Below are 12541 nucleotides of genomic sequence, written 5' to 3'. Positions count from 1 at the left end.
TCATATGTCATGTATGTCTCAGAAAAAAATATTTCACTGCTGCAGACTTCTTTTAAAGTACGAAACTGTTTAGCAGCAGTTAGTCATAACTATCCACATTTTATACTTGGTTGTCTTGTTTAATTTTGACAACTGGATTTTTTTCTCTCAAATCTCTTCTACTTTTGTTTAGAGCATATTGATATAGATATTAATCGATTTTTATTATATATGATTAATTATTTGTCTTTTATAATTATTAATAGGTAACTGTTGGAGGGGGTGGACACCGACACGTCAGCTATGCCTATTTTTCAGCTTTTGTCTCATTGCTAAATAATATGGAATTGGTAAAGAAGTTATACCTTGCCATAACTAGAGGGAACAGAAATGTTGAGGTCACAAAAGGTATTATTGTATAAGCTAGATTGGTCATCAAGCCACTTTTTCATTAATACATTACAGCAAAATGCCTCCAATGTGTGGGTAAAGGATATAAGTTTGGTTAGCTTGCTTGATAGATAACTGTGCAGTCATTATTTAATAAGGTATACTACTCTCCTTCAAAAGTAGACAAGCCCGATAGATAACCAATCTATCTGTCTGTAGGACTAGACTACTCCGAATGGAGGGTAGTATACCTAGCCTAATAATGAGTACGGAACTAACAAGCAAGCTAACCAAGACTGTATATTACCTTTACCTACACACTCGAGGCATTATTCTATAGAATGAAAATATAGATAGGTTTATATATTAATGGGACACAATCCATTCAACATAGACCTTCAACAGCAAAAATTATCAGCAAAGTAAGACCTAAAAATAGGTCTATACAACTGAAATTGTCAATTGATAGTTAATTTTACCAATTATTTAGTTTTTCAAAACAGCCAAAAAGTTTAGCAAAGACAGACTTACAATTAGGTCAATTTGATTGAAATTTTTTAATAGATGGAGAGAATTTTAAATGACATGTTTAATAAAATTAACGGTACCAATTTTCTTGCACCAGATACGCATTTCGACAATACATGTCTCTTCAGTGATGCTCGTGGCCAAAATATTTGAAATCCAAAGCTTATATAAAAGATGAAGAAGAGCAATAATCCAAAAGGTCCAAAAAGTATAGCCAATGGGATGTTGATTTTGCTCATTGTTGAGAGCTGTACATTGACCTATCTATTAGTATGCACCTCATTTGATCTCTGGTTGATTTTTGTCTCATTGTCAATCATACCACTTCTCCTTATTATTTTATTATAACGGCATTTGAACTGTCAGATTAGAGGCAATTTCAATATGCTTGGGGACATCCTCAAGAATTTTTTTTCTGCAGGATCATTTTACTGACTTCTTCTCATACCTTCTAATTTCCATCTTATTCATTTATCAATTTCAGTATGTAAACAAGGGGAGCCTGGTGCAGCTGTTTATTCATGACAAATTTGAATAGAATTGAAGGTTAAAAAAGATAACAAATTGGAATAATTCCCGACTTGTATCTGCCTTTTATTTTTTCAGAGGAAATGTTGTACCAAGCTCAAGAATTTGCACAGATTACGCCATTAGAAATAGATATTTTATGTCAACTTGTTGGTATACAACACCAAACTGGGTATGTTTCCACTTTTTTTTGGGGCATTTTCTAATAATGTTTAAATAAACTGAACATCTATAAACATAAGTTTGATACAAAACTTGTATATCTCAAACCCATTAAAGCTGAAATGGGAAGAAATATTTCAAACGTCACTTATTTATTTTTATATTTGGAAATAAATTTATTTTTAAAACTAAAACATTTTTTATTGAAGGTCCTTTATAACCCAAATTATTGTCATATCAAAAATGTTTTCTGTCATCTCAATGTTATTGGGGCATTTTATTGTTGTGAAGTCATCCAAAAATGATCAGTTTAAATGTGCCTTAAATAAAGAGAGTCTAACCACCACTCCCCAGGTGTGCAACAAACAAGGTTGGATTTTCCAGACACTAACTTGTTAAGGTTGCAGATCTTTGGCTTGATTACAATTTTTTTGAAGAAATAAATCAGATGTAGGGTATATGTCAAAAGAGAAAGAGAGAAACCCAACAACACAAAAAAAGACTATATCTTTACTACTGCATAGAATTAAATTATTATCCTTTGTATGACTTTTCACTAACACTAGCATAAAATCAGGTCATTGGTTTTCCCTTTTGAAATATTTCATATTTAGTCATACCACAGTTTACTATACCGTATGATTTTTGTTCATTGTTGAAGTCCATACAGTGCCCTATAGCATGTATAGTTATTAATATATATAGGAAGATTTGGTATGAGTGCCAATGAGACAACTCTCCATCCAAGTAACAATTTATAAAAGTAAACCATTATAGGTCAAGGTATTGCCATCAACATGGAGCCTTGGCTCTCATCGAACAGCAAGCTCTAAAGGGCCCCAAAAATTACTAGAGTAAAACATCCTTGTTTTTTTGGTCTCTTGTGGGTAGTTGTGACATTGACATTCATATCACATATAATTATTTTTATATGCAAATAAAGTGTAGCTCTTATATGATCATTGGAATAGCTATAAATGGCCAAATGATTATTTAATTATACAGGAAGAAAACTGTGCACTACAACTGAAAATAGTTCCTGGGTCTTCTGCAGTTAAGGACTACTACTAATCATTAAGATTTTAATAATGCAATTCCAGAAGGAAATCTTCAATACTAATTAGGTAGTGCATAGTTTCAACTTGTTTAATATGACTGTGTTACTTTGTAAGGATACAGGTAAAATCTATATTTTTTAACATATCTCACTGGTAATTTCACTTCTTGAATTCATTTGACTGTAAACATGTGCAGGCGTTTTCATTTATTACTGCATGCACATAGCTCTTGCACCAGTTTTGTAAGAAGTTTGATAAATATGCCCCACCTACATTAGTAGAGAAGGATTATGTTTTTTTCTGTTTGTACATCCATTCCTATGTACATCCATTCGGTTGTCAATCTGTCCTGCTTCAGGTTATTTTTTTTTTTAGTCAAGGTAGTTTTTGATGAAGTTGAAGTCCAATAAACTTGAAACTTAGTACACATGCTCCCTATGATATGATCTTTTATAATTTTGAGGGCAGTTAGAGTTTTTACTCCAATTTCACTGTCCTCTGAACATAGAAAATGATAGTGCAGGTTGGGCATCTGTGTACTATGGACACATTGTTGTTCCGGTGTGTGATGTATAAATACAAAATGAAGTTTGATATTTTTCTTGATTTACTGTGGATTCATTTATTTTCGTGGGTACCAATTTTCGTGGATTGCGGGAAACTTGCCTTTTCGTAGATATGTTATTTCGTGGTTTTACCAAAGTCTGCATACAACCTAATTGTAAATTTGTAATTCGTTGAACATTTAAATTTGTGGTTTACCTGTACACATGAAAACCATGAAAATTGGTATCAAACTTATAAAAATGAATCAAAAGTACAGCCACACCCTATTGAGGACATTGAATCCAAGAATTGAAATGGAATAAAGAGAAGAGGAATATTGACACTTCAACTTGACACACTATAAAATGAGGTTTAACTGCCGCTTTAATTCAAAAGTAGCAAGTCAGAACAGTCAATATCTAATTGTTCTGATGAGGATTGTTTATAAGAAGTCGCCCAAAACTATGTAAACAATTATTCAGAATATCGTTTGGAGTTCTAAACATTACATCTTTCCCTATTGCTGTCTATATCTAAATAGGTTGATTAGATTGACCTGGGCAAACCTTCATAAAACTAATTTATAACTAAAAGTAAAAAAAAGTTTGCTCAAAACACGAAATCCTAATTTACACGACCACAAGGCCCAACTCCTATCATCTCCCAAGTCAAACGAGGTTAATGATTGCTAAATAGAGATCGATCTGCTACAGTAATTGATTATAAATTTCTTATTTGGATATTTTGTTTGTTCTACCAAATCTCTCTCAAAAGCATGCTTGTATTTTTTGGCAATGGAGATGATGGTGCTTTGAATCATTAGTCCTTACAGGGGCTCAAAAGGGACTAAATTTTAAAATGTGGGATTGAGACCAAACTCTTTGTATGTATATTTGTATATAAGTTTTATCCATTCCAATGCTAAAAAATGATGTTTTATCTTTTGTAGTCGAATAAATTTTGAAGATTTAGAGGTAATATCACCAATTGAAGGACGAGAGACACCATTTACTCTTCAGATGCAGATTGCTGAGGTAGGTTGCAAATTACAGTTCATTATAAGGTCTTTCACTATTTTGTGGAAAGACCTATTGTATTTGTTCCCGATTATTTTTAGCTCACCTGTCCCGAAGGGACAAGTTAGCCTATGACATCACTTGGCGTCCGTCGTCTGTCGTCGTAAACTATTTCAAGAATCTTCTCCTCTGAAACTACTGGGCCAAATACTTTCAAACTTTAACTGAATGTTCCTTAGGGTATCTAATTTATAAAGTGTATCCGAAGTTTTGATCTATCATCAAACATGGTCGCCATTGCTAAAAATAGAATATGGGGGTCAAATGCAGTTTTTGGCTTATAACTCAAAAACCAAAGCATTTAGAGCAAATCTGACATGGGTAATATTGTTTATCAGGTCAAGATCTATCTGCCCTGAAATTTTCAGATGAATCAGACAACCCGTTGTTGGGTTGCTGCCCCTGAATTGGTAATTTTAAGGAAATTTTGCTGTTTTTGGTTATTATTTTGAATATTATTATAGATAGAGATAAACTGTAAACAGCAATAATGTTCAGCAAAGTAAGATTTACAAATAAGTCAACATGACGGAAATGGTCAGTTGACCCCTTTAGGAGTTATTGCCCTTTATAGTCAATTTTTAACCATTTTTCGTAAATCTTAGAAATCTTTTACAAAAATCTTCTCCTCTGAAACTACTGGGCCAAATACTTCCAAACTTTAACTGAATGTTCCTTAGGGTATCTAGTTTATAAATTGTATCCGAAGTTTTGATCTATCATCAAACATGGTCGCCATTGCTAAAAATAGAACATAGGGGTCAAATGCAGTTTTTGGCTTATAACTCAAAAACCAAAGCATTTGGAGCAAATCTGACATGAGTAATATTGTTTATCAGGTCAAGATCTATCTGCCCTGAAATTTTCAGATGAATCAGACAACCCGTTGTTGGGTTGCTGCCCCTGAATTGGTAATTTTAAGGAAATTTTGCTGTTTTTGGTTATTATCTTGAATATTATTATAGATAGAGATAAACTGTAAACAGGAATAATGTTCAGCAAAGTAAGATTTACAAATAAGTCAACATGACAGAAATGGTCAGTTGACCCCTTTAGGAGTTATTGCCCTTTATAGTCAATTTTTAACCATTTTTCGTAAATCTTAGTAATCTTTTACAAAAATCTTCTCCTCTGAAACTACTGGGCAAAATACTTCCAAACTTTAACTGAATGTTCCTTAGGGTATCTAGTTTGGAAATTGTATCCGAAGTTATGATCAATCAACAAACATGGTCGCCATTGCTAAAAATAGAACATAAGGGTCAAATGCAGTTTTTAGCTTATAACTCAAAAACCAAAGCATTTAGAGCAAATCTGACCTAGGGTTATTTTGTTTATCAGGTCAAGATCTATCTGCCCTGAAATTTTCAGATGAATCAGACAACCTGTTGTTGGGTTGCTGCCCCTGAATTGATAATTTTAAGGAAATTTTGCTGTTTTTGGTTATTATCTTGAATATTATTATAGATAGAGATAAACTGTAAACAGCAATAATGTTCAGCAAAGTAAGATTTACAAATAAGTCAACATGACGGAAATGGTCAGTTGACCCCTTTAGGAGTTATTGCCCTTTATAGTCAATTTTTAACCATTTTTCGTAAATCTTAGAAATCTTTTACAAAAATCTTCTCCTCTGAAACTACTGGGCCAAATACTTCCAAACTTTAACTGAATGTTCCTTAGGGTATCTAGTTTATAAATTGTATCCGAAGTTTTGATCTATCATCAAACATGGTCGCCATTGCTAAAAATAGAACATAGGGGTCAAATGCAGTTTTTGGCTTATAACTCAAAAACCAAAGCATTTGGAGCAAATCTGACATGAGTAATATTGTTTATCAGGTCAAGATCTATCTGCCCTGAAATTTTCAGATGAATCAGACAACCCGTTGTTGGGTTGCTGCCCCTGAATTGGTAATTTTAAGGAAATTTTGCTGTTTTTGGTTATTATCATGAATATTATTATAGATAGAGATAAACTGTAAACAGGAATAATGTTCAGCAAAGTAAGATTTACAAATAAGTCAACATGACAGAAATGGTCAGTTGACCCCTTTAGGAGTTATTGCCCTTTATAGTCAATTTTTAACCATTTTTCGTAAATCTTAGTAATCTTTTACAAAAATCTTCTCCTCTGAAACTACTGGGCAAAATACTTCCAAACTTTAACTGAATGTTCCTTAGGGTATCTAGTTTGGAAATTGTATCCGAAGTTATGATCAATCAACAAACATGGTCGCCATTGCTAAAAATAGAACATAGGGGTCAAATGCAGTTTTTGGCTTATAACTCAAAAACCAAAGCATTTAGAGCAAATCTGACCTGGGGTTATTTTGTTTATCAGGTCAAGATCTATCTGCCCTGAAATTTTCAGATGAATCAGACAACCTGTTGTTGGGTTGCTGCCCCTGAATTGGTATATTGCTATCACGTTGTCGTCGTCGTCGTCGTCGTCGTCGTCCGAATACTTTTAGTTTTCGCACTCTAACTTTAGTAAAAGTGAATAGAAATCTATGAAATTTTAACACAAGGTTTATGACCATAAAAGGAAGGTTGGTATTGATTTTGGGAGTTTTGGTCCCAACATTTTAGGAATTAGGGGCCAAAAAGGGCCCAAATAAGCCTTTTTCTTGGTTTTCGCACTATAACTTTAGTTTAAGTTAATAGAAATCTATGAAATTTTGACACAAGGTTGATGACCACAAAAGAAAGGTTGGGATTGATTTTGGGAGTTTTGATTTCAACAGTTTAGGAATTAGGGGCCAAAAAAGGGCCCAAATAAGCATTATTCTTGGTTTTCGCACAATAACTTTAGTTTAAGGGAATAGAAATCAATGAAATTTTAATATAATGTTTATGACCACAAACGGAAGATTGGTATTGATTTTGGGAGTTAAGGTCCCAACAGTTTAGGAATTAGGGGCCAAAAAGGGACCCAAATATGCATTTTTCTTGGTTTTCGCACCATAACGTTAGTATGAGTAAATAGAAATCTATGAAATTTAAACACAAGGTTAATGACCATAAAAGGAAGATTGGTATTGATTTTGGGAGTTTTGGTCCCAACAGTTTAGGAAAAAGGGGCCCAAAGGGTCCAAAATTAAACTTTGTTTGATTTCATCAAAATTGAATAATTGGGGTTCTTTGGTATGCCGAATCTAAATGTGTATGTAGATTCTTCAATTTTGGTCCCGTTATCAAATTGGTCTACATTAAGGTCCAAAGGGTCCAAAATTAAACTTAGTTTGATTTTGACAAAAAATGAATCGGTTGGGTTCTTTGATATGTTGAATCTAAAAATGTACTTAGATTCTTGATTATTGGCCCAGTTTTCAAGTTGGTCCAAATCTGGGTCCAAAATTAAACTTTGTTTGATTTCATCAAAATTGAATAAATGGAGTTCTTTGTTATGCCAAATCTAACTGTGTATGTAGATTCTTCATTTTTGGTCCCGTTTTCAAATTGGCCTACATTAAGGTCCAAAGGGTCCAAAATTAAACTAAGTTTGAAAATTAAATTCTTGGGCCTCTTTGATATGCTGAATCTAAACATGTACTTAGATTTTTGATTATGGGCCCAGTTTTCAAGTTGGTCTAAATCAGGATCTAAAATTATTATATTAAGTATTGTGCAATAGCAAGTCTTTTCAATTGCACAGTATTGTGCAAAGGCAAGAAATATCTAATTTCACAATATTGTGAAATAGCAAATTCTTTTTTAATTAGAGTTATCTTTCTTTGTCCAAAATAGTAAGCAAGAAATATCTTATTGCAAGATTTTTTTTTAATTGGAGTTATCTTTCTTTGTCCAGAATCAACTTAAATCTTTGTTATATACAATATACAATGTATATTCACTTTTTACTACCAACTGACAAATTTAAATAATCTTTACCATTCAGTGATAACAAGCAGTTTTTTTACATCTTAATATTTTATGATGTATTTAAATGAGTAGTTATTGTTGCAAACTCCATTAGAATATTTTAATAGAGATTAGTTTTGGAATAAGGGAAAGGGGGATGTGATTAAAAAATTGGGTTCAATTTTTCTCATTTGAAATTTTATAAATAAAAAGAAAATTTCTTCAAACATTTTTTTGAGAGGATTAATATTGAACAGCATAGTGAATTGCTCTAAGAGAAAACAAAAATTTTAAGTTCATTAGAACACATTCATTCTGTGTCAGAAACCTATGCTGTGTCAACTATTTAATCACAATCCAAATTTAGAGCTGAATCCAGCTTGAATGTTGTGTCCATACTTGCCCCAACCGTTCAGGGTTCAACCTCTGTGGTCGTATAAAGCTATGCCCTGCGAAGCATCTGGTTAACAAAACTTTTTATTTTATTCAAGATGCAATTTTTCAGTAATTTCTCCCTACTTTTTATATGTTAAAAAGTTCTTTTCCATTTCTGGATGTACCATACGTCTACATAAAGTTTTTGATTGGTTGGCCACCAAAATCCTTTAATCAGTCTATTAAATTCTGTTTGGATTTCCCCCACACTACTATACCTTGAAACGGCTTATTTATCACTACAGCAGCTTGTCCTTCAACCGAGACAGGTAGGAATTATAAAGAAGATAGAAACTTTTGAAATTTTATAATTTCTAAATCTTAATTAAGGGCATCCGATTGCAGTTTCTCGATATAATGTCATTTTTATAATTTTGAAATATGCTGTTGGTCTTGGCGAGTTATAAAATAAAACACAAAATAAAACATTGGTCATAGTGCTTGTTTTCGAGAAAATAGAGGCTGGAAAGTGCGGATTTGTGCAATTTTGTATAAAAGATAGACAATGTTATTAAATTTTTGGGGGCAAATATTCTTCGTCGTGAATTACTAAGATCCGGTTCAATCTAAAGCTGTGATAAGTGACAATAAGGAAAAAAATAAATCCCTACACCAATGACTATATAATTATTCATGCCCTGCTTGACATTGCGGATCAGATGCTCAAAGTGGTATTTTTTTAAACCTAAAAATATGGAAATAAAGTGTTTCTGAAAATGTCATTTTTATCAATTTTCTGCATAAACTGCATTTTGTCATGCTTTCTCTAAATCTGAAATGTAAAATATATGTCACCGTAATGGATTCTATAATAAACACGATTTATCCTAAGTTGCATCCCCCTTTGTAACCTCAACGTTAGCGCTAAAGTGCACAACGTTGCTGGCAGACTTTTTCAACGTTATCTTTGCAAATTACCCGTGACATTATTCAAATGCATAAATATTGCTTGTAAAGAGCTTCTTTCAAAATTGGTAATATTGTTTTCGGAAATAAAATCATGTGAATCATAAATACAGCTCTTTGTCGGTGGTCTAAGTGAGAAAAATCTCAAGAAAAGTTATTACGTACTGTTTCTCTTTTTACGGCTTTTAAAATTAAAGACTCAGCAATAGTTAAAACTTGACATACAGGTAAATGTTATGTACACACTAGTTTATTAATTGATACTATATGTTGACCTCTAGATGTTGTATTTTGTTTTGTTTTGTTTTGTGGGCTCCTGTTTTATTACAATACTCCTTACAATCCCTTTATTCACATTTTAATCACTTTTTAGAATTTAACATTTATTTATAAAATTAGACTTTTATTCTGGTCAATGATTATAATTAAATAAAATTGGGAGACTCCTACAACAGTTGCTCCTCCAGACATTTGTATATCATAATACGTCCCATCAAAATGTTTACCGGCGTATACAAATATTTATGGCTATTGCCTTTTGTCAGATAAAATATGTGCTACATGGAGGAGATAGGAACTTTGTTCTTTTATTAAAGTTGTCAGTATCATTGTTAATAAAAGCAGCATAACATTATATATTTAACATAAATAAATTGAATAAATTGTTCAGTTTGGAAGCTTACTTCTTCATGTACCGAAATTTTCGGTAATAGTTTTAAAATATCATTGGTTTTTTGTGCTGTTATAAAATGACAGAAAATCAGATCTGGACAAAATGATGGATGATGAATGATACTAAAATTTATTAAAGACATGCATTATATTAGTAACACCAAAAGGGTCAGTCGACTTAAGGGCATACGATACAGTTTTGATCCTGTATTTACAAGTTCATAAAAATTTGCATATAGGCTATTTTTTACCTGATTAAATCAAATATGTAATAAAAAATATACCTTCATGTGCTACTTTTTGAGAAAAATGAGGTCGAAATTTTGTATATTTGCTTAAAATTCAGATTTGTGGCTGTAATTTCTTTTTCTAAAGAAAGACATAACTTTTTTGTTATTAAAGATAAACACAAATTGTTTTATGTCAAATAATCGATAATTTCTGTATTTTATAAATATTCTAAAAAAATATGCAATTGTTTAGTCAGAAATAACTCATATTTATCAAATGTTCATGAATTGAGGAAAAAACGTCATTTTTTACTGTATGTTTATCGAAATTAAAAAAAATCCTCTATTTACAGTATTATAAAATTTGGGTCACATAAAACCTGCAAAACGAAACAAAATGCCGTTTTGAAAAATAGGGGTCCATGAACTTGTTTTCAAATTAAATCAGTTTGAATGATAAAAATCAGTCGAAAAATGCATCTTTTCCCGATATGTAACAGTTTGACGTCGCGAAAATAACAAATTACGTTAGCAACGTCATTACCTTCCCTGTAACTGTATCGTATGCCCTTAAGATTGCTTACTATACGATATTTTGTTTCACAGAAACAATAATTTGTTTTATTTCTTGTGATTTTATTAGACTGTTATCCAATTAGAATCAAATACACTTATAGTAATGGTTTAGAAGTGAGCATGCAGGAGAAACAGAATTTAGAGCACTGAAAAATCCAAATTGTGTTTCTTATTACTGAAAATTACACTCATGACGTCCAGCAAAAAGTGACATTTTGCAGGAATTCAAACATTTAACGTCGCACCAAAAGTTAACTCCCTTGAAACTGTATTTGATGGCCTTAAGTTATGGCTGCATACCTTCTGTTCTTGAATTTCTTTTTTTTTCTACAGGAAAAACTACGGTTTGAACAAGGAGCAGAAAGAACTCCACTACTGAGTGTTTTGGAATCTGGGTACAGATTTTTTCTTGGCTCTATAGCTGGAGGTTAGTTTTCTGTATATTAATATATGATATGGTTATTACACTCAGTAATAGATCACTCTGACCCTTATTAGTTGCCTGTTGGTGTTATATTTTTTCTACATTGGCTAGAGGTATAGGGGAAGGGTTGAGATCTTAAAAACATGTTTAACCCAGCTTCATTTTTGCGCCTGTCCCAAGTCAGGAGCCTCTTGGCCTTTCCTAGTCTTGCATGTTTGTTTATTTTAATTCATTTATATCTCAGAGTTAAGTATGATCATTAGGCCAGATTTTTTAATTTGTTGGTTTACGGATCCGCCGACCCAATTTTGCTGATTTCCAGAATAAAATAAAATTAACTTTTCATGCTTTTTTATTCCCGCCGACCCTAACAAATGCATTATCACTGAAAAATAATTAAAATATTCTTTTTTTTTATGAAATGAAATGCATTAATCACCAACAGAATTGATAATACTTTCTGATGTTAAAAAACACAACTTCCAGTTTACGTTTCTAAGAATAGACAAATCAATTATAACTGACCTTGAAATGTTGTTTGCGCAAATAATTTTGCGGAACGAAACCTGTGTTTAAAACCAATAACCTAACAAGTTCGTTTCTCTTATTTGCCATCAGTTCGTAAGATGCATCATTTCATAGAAATAGACTTGTCCAAAGATGGACAGGTGGAAGTTCAAGACATTAAGTTAAAAGTACTGAATATTAACAAATCATTTGAAATTTTCTTGTTTCATAGATAATAAAAAAATATTGTCCAATTGGATAAAAAAAAAACGGGAATGCATGACAACAGATTAATCCGATATTCTCGTTTTTTTCAGTGGACGAGTCTACTACGCTTTTGACAGGTGTTTTGAAACTTATTTTCGTACGATGTTTTTACATTTTTTTCTTTAAGCTTGAAGATCATTATTTAACAAGTTTTTCTGAAATTGATTAAGAGCTACACGAATCTGTTATGCTTGGTTGTGAAATGACGATTTAATTTCCTCTTTGTCCGTGCACCCCCCCTATTTTACGGAAAATTATTAGACAATGTCGTGCGATGTTTATGACAGCTGAGCAATAATATTTCAACTAAAATGTAAGAGATGATATCAAAATAGCATAACAAACATATTATTAGAAAGGTGAAATATATATTTATTTTGCATAATCTCTCGA

At 32.1% G+C, this 12541-nt stretch overlaps 1 protein-coding gene across 2 annotated transcripts in view; it reads left to right on the top strand.

Annotated features, from left to right (window-relative positions):
- Positions 1-12541, top strand: part of LOC134708062 (electrogenic aspartate/glutamate antiporter SLC25A13, mitochondrial-like) — a 36761-nt gene that overhangs the window by 10698 nt on the left and 13522 nt on the right. For both annotated transcript variants that reach the window (XM_063568351.1, XM_063568352.1), the window contains exons 8-11: positions 246-387; positions 1504-1597; positions 4141-4225; positions 11284-11377. In XM_063568351.1, coding sequence (XP_063424421.1) covers positions 246-387; positions 1504-1597; positions 4141-4225; positions 11284-11377 — 415 coding nt within the window. The remainder of the gene's footprint in view (positions 1-245; positions 388-1503; positions 1598-4140; positions 4226-11283; positions 11378-12541) is intronic.

This window comes from Mytilus trossulus, chromosome 2, assembly GCF_036588685.1.
Source record: "Mytilus trossulus isolate FHL-02 chromosome 2, PNRI_Mtr1.1.1.hap1, whole genome shotgun sequence".
Taxonomy (NCBI): Eukaryota; Metazoa; Mollusca; class Bivalvia; order Mytilida; family Mytilidae; genus Mytilus; species Mytilus trossulus.
The sequence above is the reverse complement of the archived record's forward strand: the minus strand, read 5'-3'. Positions and strand labels throughout refer to the sequence as shown.